At 43.3% G+C, this 24,712-nt stretch overlaps 1 protein-coding gene across 6 annotated transcripts in view; it reads left to right on the forward strand.

The window, feature by feature from the left end:
* The first annotated feature begins 1,216 nt into the window (after positions 1-1,216).
* The window catches only part of AFF4 (ALF transcription elongation factor 4), a 52,793-nt gene continuing 29,297 nt past the window's right edge, over positions 1,217-24,712 (forward strand). For 2 of the 6 annotated variants that reach the window (XM_076350248.1, XM_076350252.1), the window contains exons 1-5: positions 1,217-1,281; positions 19,793-19,919; positions 21,297-22,121; positions 23,464-23,508; positions 24,494-24,580. In XM_076350248.1, coding sequence (XP_076206363.1) covers positions 19,797-19,919; positions 21,297-22,121; positions 23,464-23,508; positions 24,494-24,580 — 1,080 coding nt within the window. In that variant the 5' untranslated portion in view covers positions 1,217-1,281; positions 19,793-19,796. Of the gene's footprint in view, positions 1,282-16,589; positions 16,745-19,278; positions 19,328-19,792; positions 19,920-21,296; positions 22,122-23,463; positions 23,509-24,493; positions 24,581-24,712 lie in introns of those variants that run through there. The other 4 variants (XM_076350253.1, XM_076350254.1, XM_076350249.1 and 1 more) reach the window with 3 other exon arrangements.

Consider the following 24,712-nt stretch of genomic DNA (forward strand, 5'->3'; position numbering starts at 1 on the left):
TCGATCCCGGTTCTGAACGCGGTGCCCCCATCTGCTGCTCGAGGTCAAAAACCGGCAGGGCCAACGCTCCCCTGGGGCGAAAAAACCCCCCCTGAATTGTAAACTAGAGCGGGACGTCGCACCAAAGCGCGAGAGTGGTCCCAGCGGAAACCGGCCGCCACGTAGGCCCGCAGCGAGAGGCGGGGGCCCTTTCGGGACCGGGGCCGGCCTCCGCCATCGCGACGCGGAAAAATTGAGTTCGGCTTCCGTCCGTCTGTCTGGGCGTCCCCCGGACAGGCTTGGGACCTTGACACCTCCTTGGGACTGGGGGTGTCGCCGCTGAGGGCCGTGGTTTAGGGGGCACGGCGGTGTTGGGCTGGCGGTCGGACTCGATGACCTTAGGGGTCTCTTCCAACCTCAGTGACCGCGTTCCGCGGTCCCGTTGGCCGGCGGTTACCGGCCGTGGCCGCGTGCCCCCTCTTGCACGGATTCGTTTTCACGTCACCGAATAACCCCTTAAACCGCAGCAGGAACGCCCGCTAGCAGAAAGGGGGAGGTTCGCTCTCCCGCAGTGCCGTATTTAAATTTAAATACGTAATCGCTTGCGAAGGAGAGGTCCTTTTAACGGACTTTAACCGGCTCTGAGCGGGGGGGGGGGGGGGGGGGGGGGGGCTCGGAGAGGCCGCCCGCGACCCCGCCCGCCGCCGCCAGGGGGCGGAGCGCGCGGCAGCCCTGCCACGTGACGCCCGCCGCGGGGAGGGGGGGGGGGGGGGCGGGGTCGCGGCACGCCTCCCCGCTCCGCGGGGTCACGTGCTCGCGGAGTCCCCCGTCGGCGGGTCACGTGAGCGGCGGCGGGGCTGCGGCGGCGCGGGGGCTGCCGGGTAGCGCGAGTGCCCGGCTGCGGGAGGAGCCGCGGCCCGGCAGGACGGGCGGGCGGAGGGAGGGAGGCCGGAGCCGGGCGAGGGGCCGAGGGCTGCCCAGGCCGACGTCGCCGGTCCTCCCCGACCTCGCCTCGCCGCCAGCCCGGCCCCGTCCCGCGATGGAGCGGCCGGACCCCTGGGGAGCCGCCGTCGCCGCCTCCCGCCTGTGAGCCGCTCCCCCTCCCCCGGGCCTCGTCCCCCGCCGGGGGCCGGGCCTGCCCCTGCGCTCCCCGGGCGGTCGGTGACTCGGCGGCGGCGCGCTCCCCCCCCCCCCCCCCCCCCGCCCTCGTCCCTCGGGCCTCTTCGTTCCCCCCCTCCCCGCCCGGCGGGCCGGTGGCGGCAGCCAGGAAATGGTCCGGGCCTAGCGGAGCGGCGAACGGAGGTGAGACGCGGCCGGGGGTGGGGACGCGCCGGGGCCGGCCGCGGGGCAGGGGGGCCCGCCGCGGGGCAGGGGGACCCGCCGCGACCGGCACCCCCGCTGCGGTCCCCGCCGGCGGGGGGGGAGGGCGGGATCCCGGTAGCGGCCGCCGTCGGACCCCGCTCTGCTTCCCCCCCCCCCCCTCCCCGGCTCACCTCTCGGGGAGCTTTCCCGGCCCGCCCTCCCGCGCCCGCAGCCGTCCCTTCCCCGGCTCCCCGTGCCAGCGTTACCTGCGCGGGCCCCGTTCCCCCCCCGCCCCGCCGGCCGGCGGTCCCGGACGGTTGGGATCGCCCGTTTCACGGCGCGCTTCAAAACGCGGGACCGCGGTGTTTCCCCGCGCTCGCCGATGGCGAGTGAGACGCCGAGAGGAGTTACGCGGCCGGCGGGAACGGGGGTGGGTGTCTGCGCCGGGCACCGCTCCCCCACCGGCCTGTCCCGGCGCGTCCCTCTCACGGGAGAGCAAAACCTGGGTGGCCCCCGTTACAACAGACCTTTGGGATGGATCTTGGTGCTGCCGGGGCCAGCGCGTTCCCCTCTCTTAGCTGCTGGGTTTAATCCTTTTCCAGTAATTGACGTCAGGGCTTTGTTCCTTCCCCTTTGCTCTCTGCGTTTTAGGCCCCGAGCCGCTCTGGGGATGGAGCGGGCAGGGCCGGGGGCTGCGGTGGCCATAGGAAAAGGCTTCGCCTGGGTGCTGCCGAAGGTCAGGAGAAGGGAGACGCTGGGGGTTATTGGCACGCAGTCCGGTCCTCCTTGTGAGTGAGTGGATAGCTGTTATGTAAAGCATCCTCCCTGACGAAGGTTGTGTTATACTTTGTAATCAAAAGGGCGACCGCTTCACGTTTCTGGAACCCGGGCTGACAAGCGCTTTTTTTTCCCCTTTCTTTTTTTCCAACGAACAAAACAATGCAAGGAAGCGTTGAGACGCGCCGTACAGATATTAGTGCTTTCAGTTGCTGCCTCTTTCATTCACTTCTTAAAATGAGAAGGTGGTTAACTTCATTTTAGGGGAAAACTGTTGACACCTGTATCTCAAATACAGCCTGAAAAGATAACGTTCCAATGAAGAGAGAGCTCTGCTTAGCAGGTGAGGGCCCCTCTATTTCACAAGCCCGTCTCCTCGGCTTATTACGGTCTTGTTTGATCATTTACTTATGAAGACTCTGACGGTTTTAAATGTTCACGTTTCTACTGATGTCGGTCGGACCTCCCACTTGCCCCTGTGTGAGCTGAACAGGCACTTACTCAGCACCAATAGTCTTTGAAATTAATTTGTTCTGCTCAAGTCTGTGCTTTTATTTGTCACCTTATTGCCACCTCCCTTCTAGCTGCTGAACTTCTCCTCATGGGTGTATTTCTAGTTCCTTACGTTTCTTTAAAACTTCTGAATACGCCTCTGAAGTCACTGGAACACAGTGCTTTGCAGCCCGGGGGCATTATTGTGAAATAGGGTCTAGTCAAGTGCTTCGGAGGAGTGGCTGTAGACTCGATTTGTCATTTCGTTATCTCCTCTGATGAGAGAAACATTATTAAACTCACAGCGCTGCTGTCGTGTCGTCTGCCTCAGCAAGGTGTGATATATACAGTCTTAATCATGCAGGTACTGTATATGGGTATTATACTGGAGTTACACGATGGCTCGTAATGGTAATCGTGCAGTTCTTGTTGGTCAATAACAAGAAAGAATATTTTACCCTTTGGCATTATTAATGTTTTGGCTTTATTAATGTATCAACGTTAATTTTTATGATTTCCTAGCTGCTATACAGTGTATTTGCAGCTTTGTGCAAGAGCAAGCTCTCCTCTGTTGAACAGTTTTAACAATCATGAAAGAAAACAGCAAATTTCAACTCTAGTCTCAAAAAAGGTTTCAGGACCCTAACGTTTCCTTTAAACATCTCCGCGGTTCTTGTTTTATGACTTTTCTCCTATGTCTCAAACACTGGGAGGGCGAGACTGAGCCCCTCGGGTAGGTTTTTGTGCAAGGCGGCACACAGGAACCAAAAAAAAAAAAGTAGTTCGTATTTGTGTGTTTTACATTCTTCCCAGTTATAACGATCTGAACTTGATAAAGCAACTTCAGTGAAATATTACTTGGATTTCTAGGTTGTCTTTTTAGTAACCACACAAACGCTTTTGCGTGGCTATGACCCAACTATTTAATGAGAAGGTGCCACATACTTTTATTTGCAAACACCATACGCTTTGCGTTGTTCAGGTTTTGTAGATAAATAGCTGCAGCAGAAATCTGTCCTGACATTGCAGTTGGTAGATAATAAGTTGGCACGTACGCAGTAGTTCCTTCTTCCTTCTCTAGCTCACAGCTGCTGGCAAGGATGTTCTGCTGCACTTTGTTTTCCACTGTGGTCGCTCCTGGACGTTGGATGTGACTAAAGACATACATGAATTGTGCGTTACCGACTGAGAGAGCAGTTCGCGGCATCTTTTGAAGCAGATGGGACCCTGTGACCAAGTGATGGTGAAACTGCTGTCCCCCCACCTGTATTTTCAGTGCTTACGAGAGCTGCCATAACTGTTCATATCTGCTTCTGATGCCTCCCTTCCTTCCTGCTCATCCTCTTGTTTGTGAGTTTTTCAATCATCACTACTCTTACTCTTTGCTCCAGATCAACAGAAATCCTCAGCGTTGAGGGTAGAAATATTAAGCGGTGATGCCCGTGTCTGAGGCTGCATCTTGAGAGTTGAGACGTGAAATCAGCACCCGTCCTATAGGCAGATTTTGCCCTTGTTGGGCACATGGAAAGAGCAAGAGCATCTTCCAAGAGGCCGCCTCTACCAGCAGCAATGTGTATGTAGAGCTGGGAGGAAAGCGAGTCGCACAGTGTCGTATTTGGGGTCTACCTGTCTGAGGACGTAAGAATAGTCTGGAGATTTTGGCGAGTTTGAGGTTTCTTTGCTGCTGCAGTAGTTGTTCTCGGCCACATAATTTCAGATTGTTACTCACATGTGGGTTGTTCTACAGACATGTTTCCTTTCTCTCGTGTTACTATAGTCTCACAGTTACCTTCAGCAGAGGCTAAGGACTAAACTTGAGTCCACCTGTCTTCCTTGCCATCTCATTTTAATGTCTGTCTTGGAGTTTGTATCGAGAAAGAAGTGATGTTGATGTCATCTTCGCTAAGCAGTGAGAAAAGAACGACCCAAATTGTGGGGAGATGGAGAGGCCATCGGATGAAGACGGACTGTCTGGAAATGAGTCAGGAAACTTTAACAGATTACATTTAGATAGAGGAGGGTTAGACGTATGTAAAATATATTGCTAACTGTGTTAAAATAAGAAATCAGGTTCGTGGAATTGCAGAACTAAAGATGAAAGAACTTACCCGGCAATTATTCTTCTCTTGCAGGATTGTTCCTTCTCTGCAGTTAGTAATGACTGACAAGATGCTCTCCAGCTTGTGAGATGATAGGGGTTCTGTCACTGCTTAGGAAATAGAACTGCACAGGCCCCTGCTCCTTCCTGTCGTAAAGCCGCTCTCCTAAGTTTAGTCAGCCTGAATTTTTAAAGTAGTGCTGTTCTCTTGCTGTATATTTTTCTCTTGTGGGAATCCAGATTTATTCTCTTTTTAGATACTTGAACTAGACGTACGTATTCCTGTTGAATTAAGGTTTCCCATTTCGAATAATTGCATTGGTGCTCTCTGAAATGAAAATCTGATGTTGTCTATGACTTTTGTAGAGGTGCCTAGCACAGCACATAGCTGCAGCGTAGCACAGCTTGCTTCCTTGTCTGGTTCTGTGCCAGCTTCGTACGTGCCGTCCAAAATTCCATTTTCCCCGTAGCTGTGATATTGTTTGCCTCATGCACTTGTGTCTAATTTGGTGTCTGCCATCTCCCCAGGCTCTCAAATTCTTACTGCTTTCCAAGTTTCTTTCTCCAACTTTGTGTTTCAAACTTCTTTTTTCCCTAATGTAGCAAACTATATTTTCTCCCCAAGTGCGTTAGCTTGTAGTTCTTCAGGTTGTCATGTCTCTTGTTCTTACTTGATTCATTAATTCTTGCTGATGAATGTAAAACCTGGTTTATTAACTGGCAGTAGCGCCAGGTACCAACAGGAAAAAAAGAAAAAAAAAAAAAACCAATCTCCTTGTGCTTGGTGCTGTACAAACATTGAATAAGAGAAGTTCTTGCCCTGAAGTCTTGAACTAATTTTCTTCTGTTAACAGCTCATTAAGAAAAGTTTCCCTGCGCTTCTTTCTATTGAGCTACGGTCCCCAGTCCCAACAGTACCTCACTAGGCAGCTCATAGCCCCCTTTTATTGATCTCTCTTTATTGCCATTCATCTTAGTTTTTATTCACATCATAACGTTTATTGATAATTTACTTGAACGTGTTGCTTTCCGTGTTTTATAATTAAACAAATATAGCGTGTACTCTTACTAATACTGCAATCCTGTAATGATCGTGTTTTCCAGGACAGGGTGTTTTATCATTCCAGATCTCTCCCTGTGGATAGGTGTACTCCCGCAGCCTCACAGCAGTCTCTTGCTATTTATTCCCAGTACTACGCTGGGGGCAGAAAGACTAGAGGTGGTAGACGACAGGCCAGAGTAATGGTGCGGTTCTCTTCGGTGTTAGCGCTGTGTTTATTTTCCTGCAAAGGATCGATGTTTCCCCCGCTATCTGCAGTTTCCAAGAGTAGCTTTAAGATGCACGTCTTTTGGACTGGACTCGAAACTCCTCAGCTTTTCAGTTTAGTGGCTTGTTCGTGGAGGGGCAGAAGGGAGCCCTGAAAATGCGTGTGCCCCTCCTGAAGCTCCTGGGAGTGGCTCTCCTGGGATTGGGAACAGCATCGGAGACTGTGTCAAACCAAAGCGGATCCCTAAACTTAGTGCTTTTAAAACTCTATAACTTTTACTCTGTAACTTTATGGTGTTAAAATGAGAAGGCGCCCAGGTTTTGGTATGCTGTAACTTTGTAGTCTCCTGGAAAGGGAGGTGAGTACTTGGTATCTCGCTACAGTTGGATCATAGATCACTTTATTTACATATATTTTCCAATTTTAAGGAAAAAAATAATAGTATGTTTAATTTTTAGAACCAGACATTGGGAAAACAGTGTTTCTAACCAGTGACCAGTTAAAAAGTACTCTTCAGACAGGAAAAATTGTTTAAACTTGTCCTTAGCTCAGATTCTAAGATTTCACCAAGGTAAATTGCTCCCTATTAGATACGTTCCTCAACAGGTTTTGTTCCTGCTGAAATTTCCCACCATTGAACAGTCTCTCTTTCCTGCTTTTTCACTGAAGTGTAGCAGGTACACGTGAATCTTTACTTGGAGAGTTGAATCGCCATCTGTGATCGGGCAGTGATGTGAGAAGTGGAAGTGTGTTTTGCATATGGAAACCAAATAAATACAAGGAGAACGGAGCAGATGTTTTGTTGCTCTTGTGAGCTGCACGTGGTGTGTAGACACCGAGGTAGTAGCCACCTACCCATAGGTAGACACGTACTCATAGATAAACGTACAACCACCCTGAAGCCATATAAGGTGATGTTAACGTAACTGGTCCTCCAGCATCAGAAAATCTGGAAAAAAGTTGCGATAGCTTGATTTGCCCTAGCAGACCGTTATATTAAGTGCTTTTTTCCTCTTGTGCTTTAGGGCTGCGTAGAACAGTCAGAAACATAGAATCCACTTTCCTTAGTGTTAGTGTGGTCCTGTTGCAAGTGTCTGTTTTTAAATGAATATTTAATATTTATATTGGTTGTCTGCAATATTTTAATATAAATTACGCTTCAAAATACTAAACGTGTACTTCCACATACGTCACTGTCTATGCTAACATTACTATAAAAGCTCAATAGCTGATCATAATTGTACACCTTTGTACATTCACATGTTGGGGTTTTTTTTTGTTTCTGCTTTTAATTTAATTTCCAAAAGACGTTAAAGAGATTTCAGTGATGGAAGTACTTAAATGGTTTTAATTAGGCTTTGATGTGCGTAGATCATTAAAGCGAGTAGGATGAGGAGATAAGAGTCCACAATTCTCTGTGCATAGTTTGGCTGCAGAGCAACTAAGGGAGTATTTTTCCTATAGGGAAGGGTAAAATCAAACCAAAAAAAGCCACATCAAAATGGGAATTTAGTTTTTGTGTGATGTTACGTATTTTGTGGGCAGAGGAGTAACCAGAGTTTCTGGGGAAGAAAATCAGACCTGTGCCAATCTCATTTTCCAGTGTTCCATTACTATTAGCATAAGCATTTCCTTATTTAAAGATAATTAAAAAATCGCTTGGTCAAAGTCCAAATCTGAAAAATTGAGCCATTAAGATGAAAATTTCAAAAAATTGAATATGGAGAAGTGGGTTAAAGGACTTAATGGAGGAACACGTTGTAAACTTAATTTAGCAAGTTGTACTGTGTTTTGGCATAAATAAGAATAGTAACCTAATGGAAGTTGCTGTGATTGAAAAATGCTTGATTCTACAAAGATGTCTTGCTGTTTTTTTTCTTGTAACTTCAGGGGCCTCAAAGCATAAAGATTGGCCAAGTTGAGATAAAATGGACTGATGTTTTTCTTATCTCGTGTCCTTTTTTGATGTGCTGGGTGGTCCTGTATGGAAAAGAGCTTACTGATAGTTTTGTTGGTGTGTTTTGAGTAGGTTTTTGTATATTTGGCGGGGGCGGGGGGCTGCTGGTGGTGGTGTTTTCTGTTTGTTTGTTTGAGATTTACCATTAAACCTTCCGGTTCGCGTGTGGTTCGTATGTCAGTGACTCCTGCCGGTATGTAGCTACTGCGATCCACGCTGGCCGTAGGCAGAAAGCAGCACGGCCACTGTACCTGCTTGGTATATTGTTTTAAATTGACCGGTGAAGTTTTGGAACCACTATATTTAATTTTGTCCTTATGATGCTCATAGGATAAATTAGCATCATATTAAAACGTTGATCTAACACGGTGAAAACTGTGGTGTAGATAGCCTTTAGAAGGCACGGGGTGAAAAGGTTTTTCCTGGAGCAATGATGACTTCTGCTGAAATATCCGCACCAATTATGTTTAGTGAAGAAAAAATACAAGTAAGAAGTTTGTACTGTGACACATTCTTAGCCAATAATTACCAGAAATATGTTTTACTAGGAGAGAGTTTTAACAAGTAGTCTTCAGCTTAAATTTGTTAATCACTATTAACCTCCTAAAAAAGGACTTTTCTTTCTTCATTGTTTTCCAATTTCCTCTTTCTTAAGAAAAAAGTTGCATTATTTTATGGCCACATGAAGCAAGATCCACGCTGAATTGATATTTAGGGATGTTTCACAGCGTCCTCTTCACGTACGTAGTAGGCCCAAATAGCTTGTGTTGGGTTTTTTTTGTTTGTTTGTTTGCTTGGGGTTGGTTTTTTTTTGTTTTGTTTTTTTGATAAATCCAATTGCCATTTGCTCTGCTGATGCAGAGTGTGCTGGGGGGGGGCACCGGTGACTGCAGGGACTTGGGTGCGCTGCGCGGCACTCCTCCTGCTCTCTGTGCGTGGCGCGTGCCAGCGTGAGGAATGTTAAAATACATTCAGACATGATTTACTGACAGGCTGGAAAACTGAAGATGGTAAAAAAATGGGTGTGGTTCAATCTTGGGTTCTATTTAAGAGAAGACGAGTACAAAATTTGGATCTCATTGGCTGGTATAATGGGGTGATTTCTTGCTAGCAGGAGTGTACTTTGTATTTACATAATTTATCTTAATCCATTACAAAACTTAATATTTTTTTAAATTATTATGTGTAAGTAAATACTGAATCATACCTTAAAAAAATTAATCGTAGCTTGTATTTAAGAGAATTCAGTTAATTCAGCCAACAATGAGGAGTTGCCGTCCGTGCCAGGTGCCTAAGAAAGGCAACAGAACTGTTTAATTGAAGCTAGTTTGTCCACCATATCCCTGGAAGCTTTAGCAACGAGAAGCATTTCTTGCCACATAATTTCTGTAGCACTTGAAAGCAGTTTTATCTGTTAACAGAGGCGTTATCAGGTTTAAGCTTTGTGACAAACTGATGCGCTGAAAGGCTCTGTATGAACTGAACTGGCCTATTGCATTAAGTGTTTTGAAATTCAACTGAATTTTGACAAGACTTTTGCAAGGTCGCTTGTGTTTTTCTTTAACTTCGTGCAAGAAAAAGCTTAACTTCTTTCTCTAGTGGCGAGATCCATTGAGTCTCGCTGACTGTAAATTATGTATGTTGTTATGATTCTATGTTTTAGAGTTTCGTGTCTGCTAAGTCTTTTAACTTATAGTTAAAAACATGTTAGGACAGCAGTTCAAAACCAGCTTGCACAACGCTTGCACAAACTTCACTAGTTTATCAAATGCAGAAGTTAAGTTTTTGGTCTGGGTAGACCAAAAAACTGTCTACATGTCTTCTGTGGAAGATAATTCATAATTGTTCATAATTATTGCATCTGGTGTAACTGCATGGTCCTCGGGTGACAGCGGGTTGCACACAAGCGGTGCTGGTGCTCTGCGGGGATGACCGCGAAGGTTTGACTCCGGCTGCCCTGCCTGGGACACGGGATCCCTGTAAACAGGGAGCAGCGCAAGGCGTGTTCTGTCCGGGGTGTCTTTGGTGGCTCAGACTCTTTTTGGTGCTTAAATCTGATAGACCTGTGAACAGCATGACTTCTGTTTTAAGGCCACATCCAGAAAAGTGAGAAAAAGCTGTAAGAACTTTGCGGGGGGGGGGTAACATCATTTTACTAGAAGGGTTTGTATAGCTACATTAACGTTTATCAACTGTTGTCCTGAAGTAATTGATACTATACTGTGTCTTGATACTCAGTGGCTGCTGAAATTTTAATGTTTTTCTCAATCTGCTTACAGGGATTATAAAATACAGGTGGCATTTAATAGGTAGGATGAAAGGTTAAAACTTTCCAACTTTTTTAACTAGTGTTTGTTTGTAAGCACTGCACATCAAAGCTGTGGCTTTCCTGCTGAATTTCAGCTTACCTCTGTAGATAGTTATGGTCCCTTCCTCTCGCTTCAATTTTTTTTTTGCTTTGTCTGCAAATCTTAAATACTCCTCTCCTCTAGTGGGTTTTTCCAAAGTTTAACTAATATGCGCTCTCATCATCTTAGTGTACTTAACTTAAAACTTTCTTTTTAAATTTATCAGAAAGTATCCCAGCTCTCAGAGCTGTCATGTCATTCATGTGTTATTAGCAGTTTTTAGACAGGTAGCAAATAGTGATGGATTTGGTAAATGTTTTGCATACAAGTTAGGGTTGAAAACTGGGAATCGGAGTTAAAATTCTTGTTCTCTCTTTTCTGGTACTCAAAATTGTGGATTTTAAGAAGTCTACGAACCCTTCCAGTTTTCAAAATGCAAAGCAATCCTGGAAATACCATAACTGCTGACGGGGACCACTGGTGCTCTGTGAGTTCAAGCCGTCACCTTTGAAAAGATATTTACATGCCAACATGCATGAACTCAGTTGGCTTTTTGATGCTTCCCCTCCACTCCCTTTGGTTGTTCTGGTAACAGCCTGGAAACGTAATTGACTTTGTTGTGCTACTCGGCCTTTCTGTAGCGTACCTCGAGTGTTTTCCCATGTTTCTGAAGAGAGTTAAATCACAAAATGGTGAAGTTCCTTAACGCTGGCTAGTCTGCCGACATGCTCTCCAGCATCCTTCTGCTCTTGTTTCATCAGTCATAACCGTGCTGCTTGTCAACTGTTGCAGACAAAGCCCACCTATGACGCTGCGATGCAAAAACCATAAGCAGTAATTTCATGAGACTTTTGTGGATTTGGGGTGTGTGTGTGTGTTAGGTTTTTTGCTGCTGTTTTGTTTTAAACAGGTTGCTTATTCCTGCTCTCTAATGCTGATATGACTGTTTTGGGGGCCATGGAGCATTCAAACTTATCTGTTTAAAAATAACGCTGCCCCAAAATACCTATTTTGAACCTGCACAGATTTCCCTAATTCAGCTTAACCAGCTCCAATAAACGGCTGTGTCAGCACAACCAGGAGAGTGGTGCAGGGCAGGAGCACAGCACGGGGTGGGAGCTGCTTTGGGCGTCTGCCCTGGACCAGGGACCTGGAACCACCCCCATGCTATACTCTCAAATTTTAAAAATTGCCTTTTGCTTTAAGTACCAAGTAGAGCTGGGCACAGGATGTATTAATAGCCCCAAAATATTTTATTACTGATACTTGTGTTGTGAAGATGCATCGAATAAAAGTTATGTTTAGAAAATAAGCTGTGCTTGAAAGAGCACGGGGAAGAGGCAGAGATGCTATCAGTATCTACACAGCGTTGTTGTGTGGAAGAGACCTTACTCCTGCGAGCAGTTACAAAAGACCTAAGTGGTGTATACAGCAGCAGAATTCATTATCTCCGACCCTGATGTTCATTTTGGTATGTTATGCGGCAGAATGCCTGAACCTCGGTTACAATAGGAAGTCCAAGATAAATGTCTTGTGAGACAGTGCAGACAGCTGATCTTTCAATAAGGCTGGAGGAAATGGCGGTTAAACCTGGGTAATGTACGTGATAAACTTTTTCTCTCCTTGCTTTTTCTGTAGTTCTGTTAAGATGGGAGAAGGATGTGAACCTTGAAATGAATGTGATTTTTCCCCTTTTGCCTTTTCATTCTCTTAGTTTAGATGGCACCTCATTGAAACATTGCGTACTGTTTCAAATCTTATATAGAGCATATTTATCAGAGAATTTCTGTGAAGTGAATCCTTTCTTAATCCTAATGCCGCAGAGTTCATAACACTCAAATGTAATGATGCCTTCTATGAAAGTAAATTAATGTGAGGAAGTCAGAACTATAATAGCTAGATTAATGTTGGATGTCTAAATAACTATTGCTTAATAAAATTTAAACACCGATTGTCTTGGCTTCAAAGTTTAAACAGAAGAACATGTAGGCACAGGAATTTGGTTATTAAGTTTCTGCCCAGTTAAACTGCAGAATATTGTTGGGAAACAGTATTGGAATATGCTTTGGTTAGCCTGTGTGGACATGAAAAGATTGCATGTAAAAATTTTGTGTACATGATGCTCCATCTTTGCGCTGTGCAAATTATAGAATCTACCAGCGATGGAGAATTGAAAGGATGAGGAGAATGTCCTTGTTTGAGTGTCGAGATTGAGCTGGGTTGAAGTTTGCTGGGTTGAGATTTGCGTGAGAAACAAATTTGTGTTCCCAGTGGATGGCAGAGCTCTGTTGAGTTCAGTCTGCACCGCAGTGCTTTTGGTTTTTTATCTTCTGAATGGTAGGACATCGGGACTCGAGCTTCAGATGATGTTAAAAAGAGTATCACTGCTTTGGTTAAGAAAACCTCGTATCCCTGAAAGTAGTTCTGGTATTGCAAGATGAAGCAAATAGAAATGCAAAAACTTGGGAAGGCAACGTTGAAATTCTGCTTCACTTAACAGCAGAAATGAGCTTTACTTCCCTTTTCTGGCTCAGGCTCGGTTATTGGTAACAAAAGTACGTTGAGGCTCCTCTGTCTTACCTGACTTGGCGTTGTGGTAGGTGCAGAAAATGACAATTTCAGTGGATTATGGCTTTGTTGTATCACAGCGTTCAATCTTAGAGATATTCTTTTCCTTTGAGAGTCAGTAACGCCACCATGGAATCTGTGCCATCCGCGTGTGCCTTTGCTTTGTGGCAGGTAGAGGGACAGTTGACGGAGGAATGAGCCTTCCTCTCCTCTTTGCATCCACCGAGAGAGGAGGAGAGAGCAGGGAGTTGTGCTGTCACTACCTAGACTTCCCTATTTCTCTACCGTTTCTGAAGAGACGGGACAGAAAGGAGAGGTTGAAGTTGATGTCCTGTGAGCAGCTCTGCTCTGTACGAAGGAAAAGAGCTGGGAACTTTGTTTCTGAGAGCCAGGCAGCTGTTGTCTCCTCCTGCCCATAAACGGGATAGAAAAAAGAAAACCAGGCAGAGCCGATAGCCTCAGGTCTGCTTATTTTCAGAGGAGATGGGGACTATTTCTTTGGAACAGCTCTTTGGGTGGGAGCTACCAGCCTTGCAGAAGAGTCTGGGTGGTGCGGTGTGGTCCCTTCATGGTTTTCTGTGCTGAACCAAGAATGATCTGCAATCATGGCTGTATCGTTAGAGCTTGCCCTTGATAGTGACACAAAATAAAACTGATGCCTGTGTAAGGTTAATCAGGGAGAAGGGGGGACCAGACATTTTCACTACCCTGTAATACTTTTGCACAAAAATACAACATTTTAAAGAACAGGTAGTTTTGGATCTCTTAAGATCCCTTGAGTAAATTACATCAAACCAGTCTTGCAAATTCTTCCTAGGTCTAAACAATTTTAAGCTATTTTAGTAGTATGTTTTAGAATTGGACTTAAAACTTGGTTTTAAATGAGCTGTATTGCAGCTGAAGTTAGAAGTTTCCTCTTAATTTGGCTTCTAAAATCCAGTTGCTGGGTGTTAACTTTTACCTTAGTCAAAATGCAGTCCTCGCTTGTATGTGCTGAATCTCGTGTATGATGAATAATAAACCCATTTCTCATCTGAACTTGTTTAATGAGACGTTACGCTAATAGAGCCTCTTTAGTTCTAAAGGATCCCCGAGTCCTTTTTCAGTGGTTAGGGTTGAGTTACAAATCATCACTACAATTCTTAAATCCATCATTGCGGTCCGGTGGTTTCTCAAGTAGAAGATGCTGGCTGGCTGATACTTGGGTAACCCGATACAGATTTGAGGAATGAAGGGGGGAATCTGGCAGATAAAACTAAAGAGCAGGCTGCAATTACTTGCATCGTCACTTGGCTGAGACACTGGAATTAACAATGTGCTCTTGCAAAAAGTACTGTGAAATTTTTCTCGACTAACGGTGGTGAAGGATTTGTGCTCATTTGTCTGAGAAGCAGCAGCAAGTCCAGGCGTATAGTGCTTTCTCGGGGATTTCTGCGGTGTTTCGTAGCTGAGTAGGAAGGAGAAGTGCCTATAGCAAGCTGCGAGCTCTGCCCTCCCTGGTAGTTCTCATCAAACATTAACCTGACCTAGGCCAACTTGGGTTTTTTTTTTTTTATTATTATTATTTTTTTAGAGCTCTCCAACCCTCACAATACGTACAAAGGTGTTCACGTCCAGCTCTACGGTACTTTATGATCGCATTGTCGAATGTGCAGAAGGAATCCCTGACATGCAGGGTGGGAGAGAAACATTGATGTTTCTATTACAGAAGCAAGAAACGTTTATGTTAATGGTGAATCACTGGTTTGTATTTGTAAACAATTATTTTGTAAAAAAAAAAAAAAAAAAAAAAGTGGACTACTTCATCGTTTTGAAATGTTTTTTCCTGTTTCTTGACACATATGAATATTATTTGAATTCTCTGTAAACTCTTGTTCTTAGTTTTGTTCCTTATTTCAGTGTTGCAAAACTCTATGAAGAAGAATGATGATTGTAGTGCTTCTGTTTGCGACATTGTCCTGTAAACTGTACCTGGAGAAGCATACTACTTTGTGCAAAACTGTGTCATTTTAGTAGGAAATGTTGTCTTTTTTTCCTGCAGGTATTTTTTCTTTACTGTAACATAGAAAGCTAGAAGTTAAGACTACTCATTCACTTTCATGTGATAAGTATTAAGTAGTTCTTGGTGACACCAGAGCATGTTCCTGTTTTGTGTGTTGGTGGGGTTTTGTTCATTTTGTTGTTGCAGGGCAGTTATTTTTTAATTTCTCCCTTTTTTAACAGCTCTTATGTGAGTGCATTTGTATTAAAAGCTGACAGAGTAGCATTTTAGGATTGTGTACGTGATTTTAGTGACAGGATTAGTAGCGATGCCATACTCGACGCATTGGGGAGAAGCAAGCCATGCCAACTCCTTAGATGCTCCTTGCTATTCGTGGTACAAGTAAGAAAAAATATTTGAAATAAGTAAGAAAAAATATTTGAAATAAGTAACAGGTATCTTTGGGAGGGAGTTGGATGCAGTATTAAGGCAGTTTCTGGTATTTTTAAATGCCTTCTGAAAACATATTCCTTACTACAAGCAGGATTTCCAGCTTTTTTTTTCCTTTTTTTTTTTTTTCCCCCCTATCATCGTTTGAGCTGTCTGTGCTTCGTGCAGCTGGGCGTGCCCTGCACGAAGCGCTAGATATTGTGTGTTCTCTCTGAAGACTGTTTATCGTTCATGGCCAAATGTTGTCAAACAAAATTTGTGTTTCATCGCAGCCAATTAACCGGCACTGGATAAATGAACTGTTTGATTTCTCTTGTTTATGAAACCAATTCAGATAGAAAAAAGCCCTTGAGTTAAATGAGGATGTCTTGAAGGAAGTCAAGGTGTTGTAAACGTGCTTTGAAGATCCACTCATGCCTGGTTGAAGAGTGGTGGTTGTGGATCAATTTTGACGGGCTGCGCATGGAGGGTTCCTTGGGCGGACCTTCATCTCTGATGGCTTTGCCTTACGGTGCCTGGGAAGATGGAGCGATGCTGCTGCTGGTGGGGGTGCTGGTGAACTTGTGCAAGGACAGGCTCTTGGGTGCCTGATGTGGTTCAAGAGGGGTGAGAAGTAGGCTGTTAGTCCTACGCCTCTACCCAGGGATTGGCCAAGGTCCTCTTTCCTTTTAACGGCGTTGCCAGTAAAACTTTGGCAATGTGGGTGTGTTGTTTTGTTGTTTTTTTTTTTTTTTTAAACTGAGAGTGTGGTCCAAAAGTCCCGTGCCTGGCATCTGTCCCCCTGCCCCAGAGCTGAGGGAATGGGAGGTGGGAAGCAGGAGGAGGCTGCAGCAGGCGGGCAGGGCAGCAGCAACGCTGCAATTTCGTAACGCGAGTTATGAAGTCCAAGATGATGATTGCTTGAGTGAACTCTAGCCAAAGCCATGCCCTTTTTGGATTAAGGATGAACAGAAATACCAAACAGGATTTAGTAAGATGTTGGAACGCGAAATGAAAATTGTGTTTCTGGTATGGACGATTTGAATGACGCTCGACTAGTTCATTTGCTGAGTACATCTAGATCAGCAGTTGCCAGCGGTTAAAGAATACGCACAAGTGAATTTTGTGTCAGAAGTTTCTGTGAACTTCCTGCTGAATTTCCTTCTTTCTTTCAATTCTTCACGTTGAGCTGGAGAAAAGGCATGAGATTTGAGCAGGGCCGGTTTTGTAGTGAAGTTACGTACTAAACGGACTGTGCAGAGTACAGCATGGCTAACTGCAAAAATAATGACTCAAGCCATATAGAATTAGACTTTCTAATAATGAAAATATGCTGTGCTTCAGGCCTGTTTTCTAATTTCTTTTAATTTTTGAACTTTTCTTTCCCCAGATGTGGAAATTAAGGTGACTTTGGTCCTTGCTGCGGGGGCATTAGTTTTGTCTCCCTTAGCCTGGCTCTGCTCCTCCTAGGAGTTCACACTTTCGCTCAGGCCTCCCGGGAAGAGGGAAAGGGAAATTATAGCAGGATCCTCTTGATAGCAGCAGGTACAAGTCAACAAGTTCTTCATCTTCCACTTCCAGGCCTGGTGTGCAGGGAGGGAGGAGCGGAGATGCTGTCCTCCTGCCCAGAGGGTGGGGTAGGGGTGGCAGGAGCTCGGCTGCACCGAGCTGCTCCAGGCTCTTCTATCCTGTGGGAAAAGGTTTAAATCTGGGGAGCGGGTGTGCATGTGGGAGAGGGAGAAGCAATTCTGCCTCCGTGCAGCTCTGACTGCGTCTGCAGCGGTGGTGGGAGCGGCGACGGGGCAGAGCTCCTTCCCACCAGTCAGCCATGAAACTGGGAGAGAACGGAGCTTCTCGTGCCAGCGTGAAACGGGGCTGGTGGCCACTCTGAATTGGGGCGAAAAAACATGAGGACCAGCAAATAGTACATAACTTTGATCAGGGCCAGCAAATTGTACGTAACTTTAATCACAGTAGTAGAATTTTGGATAGCGTATTTTAAAAGTTCATTGTAATTACAAGGGGTCTGAAAACTTAGTTTTGCAATTTCAGTTATGCTGAAGTTAATTGCTAGCAATGTGGATTTAGTAGGCATGCCTTAGTCTTCTGCTGTTCAAAGCACCTCTGCTGCTAGCTTTTCCTGAACACAGGCAAATTTATGTTCTGTTACATTTTGTGGCTGTGGAAGACACGAATTTGACTGGGAGGTTGTCTGAAGTGCAGAGTTAAGAAAGCCCTGCTAACTTCATTTATTTACACATTTAATGCTAGGGTGATTTTAATAGCTTAGTACACATTGTAGGCACTTAAAATATCTCTGTGTAGAGATTAAGAAGTTAGATAGAAACGGGTCTAACCTGGATCACATTCAAGTTATGGACTCTAATAAAAAGTTAAAAAACCCTAAACCCAATCCCCATGCAGTCAAAATGACTACCTGTGAAGATATTTGTCATTTACTATACTACAAAGGACTGGGGAGCAGTGGTAAAAAGTGTGATTAGCTGGTATATTTCTGATGACTAATTCTGCATTGACCTGGCAGGCATAGCCAGATCAACTCTGGTTTTGCTCCAGCTCTGATCTCAAGTGGATCTTTGCTATAACGTTCCTTTCATGTGACAGTGTTGGTACAAATGCTGTTTTTTTCCTCAGTCCCAAGAGTTACAGTAAATGTTGATACAGTTTTGAAAGATGATGCTTGTCTCCGTAAAAAACAGTAAAGGTCTTTGTTAATATTTAACCCTCTATTTGTACAATGTAGATGTAAAATTCTTAGTTAAGCTTATAATCTTCTAAATGTATAGCTCTACAGAATTCACAATCTTAGTGTATTGATGTGAATGAACTACTCAAAGATAGGGCACTCCTATGCCTTGCCTCACATTTTGCCTTTAATAGTAAAATGGCAGTTCCAGTTGGCTTTAACCGATCAGTGTCTGTCATTAAATCTGATATTTGTCTCTGTTTAAATCCTACAAGTATAAGAAATAGGGCTGTAGTCTGAAGAATAAGCTTTTTAAGCCTCAAACTTTTAAAACAACTTTGCCATTAATGTCGAAATGATCCCGGTAGTTTGCTTGCCACATTGCAGCGTACAGGTCCCTCTCTCAGTAGGCAGCCTTGATGTTCACTTGCAGTTACACGAGTTCAGCTGATTACAGGATAACTGGAGAAAAAAGTGATTTTTCACATAAAATTTAAAAGTTATCATATTCCTAGGCTTGATATCAGCATCGAGTTGGATTATGCTAATGCTTTTACCTTGTTTACAATGCAGGGAAATACAACAAACCCGTCGCCTTAAAAAGCGTCAAAGATTTAAACTTACACTGAGGGTTTATTCTGGCTTTGGCATCCTCTTAGATTTCACTATATTCAGAGTAGTAGACAAAATGAAGCCAAATGAGTAAGAAATTACAGTAAGAGGCTAAAATGTTATTAAGGTGAAAAGACTAATATTTTAAAAACTGAGTGGCAGGTTGAAGTCGTCTTGTTTAGAATGGAATAGCTGGTTTTGCATAGCTTTCAAAGTAACACTGTAGCAGGTTTTGGGGTTTTTTTAAAATAATCAGGCAGCTGTCTAAAAACATGAAATAATGATTTTCTAAGCAGACGGCATTTTCATTTTAGACTGCAAATTATGTGGAAGAACATCTGTTTCTTTCCTGGAAGCACCTACTGTGCTTTTTGCAGATCAGTAAGGCACATTTATAAATCTCTTGATATGAAGTATAGCACATGTTAAGAGTTAGTACCACCTGATTTATCACCTTATTTTGTTTACTCCTTTAAGTCCCAATGCTTTATCAAGCTCAAAGGGAATCTTTTCCAACTTGGGGTTTTTTTTGTGTTGCAACAATTTGACGTACTTCTGTTAACTTGAGCAGCAAGACCAAACTGCAAAGTAAAATTTGTAAGAGGGGAGGTTGGCATTTTTTCAATCTGCATTTTTTGCAGTAGGAGAACACCGTATGGTCTAAGGCAAAAGGTGCAATATCGCCAGAACTTCACTGAGGTTACTGCTTTGAGCAGAAATGTCTTTTGGGAGTCAAGGGAGGAAGGGAGACCTGGAAACAACATCAAAGCTTGAGGTTAGAATATGTTGGAGAATGGGTGCCAATAAAGGTATGTCAGCAGCAAAAATAAAACCAAATCTACAGTAGAAGTCAGGCACTGAATGGGTGGGGGGATAAGAGTAAAATTGCAGAACATTTGGGGGATGTGGAGGAGAAAAAGTATTTTAGAAATGAATGGGAGATGTACAGCGTGGGTTGAAATAGCTAAATGATTCAAGCAGGTAAAATGGTTTGAAATAGTTACTTGCCTGAGGACTTTGTGGATTTTTTCATTTTTTTTATTACTGCAAAAAGTTTCCCTGTTAGAAGCTAGCTGTAGATTGTGGGTTATAGCTCTTCTAAGTGCAAGGTGTCTTGAATTGGACAAACATCTTTTCAGTTTTGAGGAGTTCAGTCAGCAGGGGGTTCTTGACTGAGATCATTCTTTCGGTAGAACAGGTACAGGGGCTAACTGTGTGTGCTTGCATCCTTTCTCGTTTCCTTCTGTGATCAGAAATTACTTTTTTATTTGTAGCAACATGAACCGTGAAGACCGGAATGTGCTGCGCATGAAAGAAAGGGAAAGGCGAAATCAAGAAATTCAACAGGGTGAAGAAGCCTTTCCACCTAACTCCCCTCTCTTTGCTGAACCGTACAAAGTTGTGAGTTTATGCAGTTCTTACAAATGCAGTTTTTATAGCAGAAGTTGCATGCAAATTCGTATTTTAAGTTTACTTTTATCTGCATTCTTTTTAGATCCACAGCTGTTATGTCAGCCAAGTATTTAAGCAGGGCTTGAAAGCAAGGATGGACAGTTACTAACCAGCTCTACCGGCAGATTTATAATAATACGTACGAGGGAGGGGCCGCTTTGCAGGGAGTGAGAAAAGGGATGATAAAACCATAAAATTTTTTGGCTCTCTTCTGCTTTTGCTACAGTGACTCAAAACAATTAAACTGTCCATTGTGTCATGCCAAACTGCTTTTTTTGGGTGCTTTAGCCTGTTGCTAAACTTTCTAACCTTCAGTCAATGTAATCCAGACCTGGGTAAGTTCAGAAAGAGAATGTTTAAATAGGAGGTTAATTTTAAATGCTGAAATGACTGATACGATAGAATTATCAGCTTTAACTAGTATGCCAATTGTTTGTATCTGATTTTTTTAGTTTGTTTTGAAAGAGTTGACTCTGTTTATGATCTCGTACAGCTTTAAACCTGTGCTAGGTTTCCTTCCGGGTTTGATTTGCTGAACAGAACTGGAAAAAATAACCTAATTCTGGGATAGCTAAAAAAGTACCATTTAAGATTTTCATTATGTAGCTCAAAACTCACTTTGAAAGCAAATCCATGCCCTTACCACAATTTCGGCTGGTTTGCAAGAAGTAAAACATTGTGACTGAAAACTGTCTTCCTGCAGGAGGAAAATTGAGAAATTTTTCTGTTTGGTTTTTTTTTTTTTTTTTTTATTCCTGTCCTCCCATCACTTTACTGTGCTCGATAACCAGATCCCACATGTATGAAGTTAACTAAAGCTGGTTGGGATATATGGGTAATGATACAGTATACCTGATTTGGAAAACAAACTGATATATAAGAAAGAACCCTTATAACTGTTATGCCAGTATAAATACCAATTAAAAATTACATACAGTGGTGAGGTTAAGCTGATTTTATTTTACCATTAATTCAACCTTTTTAGGACTACTGCATTCTGCATTAGAGAAATAGTCTTTAAGGTGACAGTAGGCATCTACAATTTTTAAACTTGCATCCAGCTCACCAGTGCATTATCTGAAGCACTGATTAGCGCTGTTTCAACTGTTCCTGCTGCTGAAGTACACCTTTTCCTTATGCTTTAGGGGTTTAAATCACTGCTTTAAGAACTAAAATTGGGAATTGGAAACAATGGCAAAAGACATGGATGCTAGTCATGATCTTAGCCCTGAAATTTAGATTAACTGCAGTAGTTGTCAAGTCAATTAACTGAAAGTGAAGTTGTGATTTTTTTTAAAGCATTATTTTTAAAAATTATTTTCACAGACCAGCAAAGAAGACAAATTGTCTAGTCGTATTCAGAGCATGCTTGGTAATTATGATGAAATGAAGGATCTTATAGGAGATAGATCGCTACAAAAGCTTGTTGGAATTCCCAAACCAACTGTACCATCAACACCAGATGAAAAATCAAACCAAAGTTTCTTTGGTGATCAGAGACATAATACTAGCTCACATCAGAGCAGCAAATGGACTCCTGTAGGACCAGCACCTAGCACTTCCTCGCAATCTCAGAAACGGTCCTCGGGTTTACAGAGCGGACATAGTAGTCAGCGCGGCAGTGGCAATAACACTAGCAGTAGTGGCCAGAGGCATGACCGTGACTCGTACAGTAGCAGCAGCAGCCGCAAAAAAAGCCAGCATGGGTCTGAACACTCCAAACCCCGTTCTTCCAGCCCTGGAAAACCATCTGCTGTTTCTTCGTTGAGCTCCAGCCATTCGAGGTCTCATGGAAATGATCACCACAGCAAAGAACATCAACGTTCAAAATCTCCCCGGGATCCTGATGCCAACTGGGACTCTCCCTCCCGTGTACCCTCATTTTCAAGCGGACAACACTCTAATCAGTCTTTTCCACCTTCACTAATGTCCAAGTCCAGTTCAATGTTACAGAAACCCACTGCGTACGTAAGGCCAATGGATGGACAGGAATCCATGGAACCAAAGTTATCCTCCGAACACTACAGTAGTCAGACTCACAGCAGCTGCGTGAATGAGCTGAAGCCTAGCAGCAAAGCACATCTAACCAAGCTGAAAATACCTTCTCAACCACTAGATGTAAGTTGCCGTCTGTTTCCTGGCTTCTTAAATGTAAGTCCCTTTGGGCTGGGATTTTCCAGCTTCTTTAAAATCCCAATCTACATAAACAAAATTCAGTTTTTAGTAAACACTGGGTTTTTTTGTTACGCAAAGCATCTTAAACTTACACAGTGAAGACCTGTATTTTAAATGGGGAGTGTACAAAAGTAATTATTTTTTCCTTCTGCTTCTTCTATATGGATACTGTGATTTTTATTAAATAAAGGCTATGAGACATTCAGAAAGGCTAACTTAACCCAGAGACGCTATTTTTCATAGAGTATTTCTGTAGTCAGAAGTTAGTGAAATAGTAGAATATTCACAAATATTTTGACAAGCTATGCATATATTGTCATTACTGGGAGCCATGTTGTCTTAGACTGGTGATACTATCTGCATATATCAGATTTTCTTTCGACGTGTGTAGCAATTGCTAGATGTGATTATTATACCTACACCTAGGGAGAATAAGCTAACCCTAAAGCACACCAAATTGAACAGCGTTCGGAACTTTTATCAGGTACGCTGGATACAAAACACTGTAGGGTTAACAGCTTTTAGTAGTTTGGTAAATCTGGAATCGTTAAGACACAGACTCTGACTACAGCTCACTTAGAAGGAGAGTACCTTTCTTAATAATAAAATGTCATTGCATCTCCTCTTTAACTGCTTGAATCATGGTAGCTAGAGGAAAGCATTTGTTCCCGGGATTTCAACAAGTAGCAAAATAAGATGCAGGACACAGGTAAAGAAATTTGAAAAGAAATTTGAAAAGAAATTATTTTATCATTTGTGAAGACTTGACATGCAGTGAATCATATAGTAGCTTTGCTCCCTTTCTGCTTGTAGCAGTCAGGGATGCAGAAGGTTCATAGTTTCGTAATTATTGCTGTTTCTAGATTTGTGCTGTAATGTATGTTTCACTTCATAATGCAGTTTGTCATTACCGTGCGTTCACGGTCATGCATGTGAATTCAGATATTATCCACTGGCTTCTTCCAGGAAATGATTGAAAGCTATGATTCCCTTTCCTCTCTCTCTAGAAGTTTTTAATATCACTGAGTGCCTATGATCACTTTAACTGTCAAGTGAAAAGTAAGAGATTATTGTGGCAGTTTTATAGATCTCATGTATTTGCTTTTCATAACTGGATGTGACTCATACCATAAAAATATGGATCTATGATATTAAAATTGAAGTTGCTGAAAAGAATTAGCAAGGTCTGTTTGGATCTATGTAGAGTCCATATGAATCATGATAAGGATTGAAGTTTATTTTTAACTGTTTCTAGCCCCTGGGATCTTTTAAGGAACATTTGCTTTAGGAAACGTTAATCTTGAGTTTTGATTTGTAGGCATCAGCATCTGGTGATGTGAGCTGTGTGGATGAAATTCTAAAAGTAAGTTCTCTGTGCTTTTGTTCATAACTTATTTATTGAAAATACAAACATTACTAAGGAGAGGTGAAAAGTACTCTGCAGTTGATTAGTGCCTTTTAAATTGACTCGGCTGCAAGTCGTTGCAGGAGGGCTCTTCAATTACTCCTCTAGCGCAGGTAGACTGGGGGAGACTGGAAGCAGAGCTGTGTGCGCGCTGGGTGCTGGGCATTGCTGGGTGTGCACGTCGTCTCCTGGATGTCCTCACTGCATTCCTGTTCTTCTAGGCCACCTCCCTGTTAACCTAACCAAAATTACCCATTTCTTCCACCAAAATACAGTCCTTACATTCCGATATCTTTTTAGATTATAGTCCTTTTTTTTGCTATCCCACGGCAGAACTTTCCCTTCTCTTCTACCTAGGTTATTTTCTCAAGTCTTTTTACCCCTGATGTGATCCCCTGGTCGTGTGTCTACTATCACAAAAGAATCATCCGATTCCCCTTGAGCGTTTCCATGGCTTACCATTTGCTCTGACCTTCAGTACTGCGTGGTCCTTGGAGATGCTCTGAGAGAATACGAGACACTTTCTTTCCAGCTTCAGGCATTTGATTTTCCCCTTCTTCCTCAAACTTTATAGGCTTCCCTTTTCTAGGATTCTTCTTTCTACCCCTGTATCCTACATGTGCTCTTCACAGTCTGAAATGATCAGACTCTGACTTCTGCTGCAGTATAAACTGGTTCAGGCCAACCAATTTTATTGATTTATGCCTTTCTGCTTGTTACTATGTCTTAACTATCTGTTCTCATGGGTAACAATTTAAGATTTAGGTTTATGTGCAAAACCTCTGTTACACATTTGGGATATTAAGATTTGAATATAAAGCTTAGTGAAGTGTGGACAATGAACTGAAAATTGAGAGGCAGGGTTACCATTTGAATCAAGATTGTAACTTGAAATCTTTGCTTTAAGTTTGTTAATAGCTTTCCCTTTTTGTTCTGGTTATAGGAGATGACCCATTCTTGGCCTCCTCCACTGACTGCTATTCATACACCGTGCAAAACTGAACCGTCAAAATTTCCTTTTCCAACAAAGGTCAGTGCTGTAGTCAAATACTGAATGCTGTTGAAAGAGTAACTGCTATTAAAGATCAGGATTTTGTAACTCTCTTAAATTCCATTCTGTATAGTTCTGGGTTTGTTTCAGTGCTTTGTATCTCTTTATCTT

This window comes from Aptenodytes patagonicus, chromosome 12, assembly GCF_965638725.1.
Source record: "Aptenodytes patagonicus chromosome 12, bAptPat1.pri.cur, whole genome shotgun sequence".
NCBI lineage: Eukaryota > Metazoa > Chordata > Aves > Sphenisciformes > Spheniscidae > Aptenodytes > Aptenodytes patagonicus.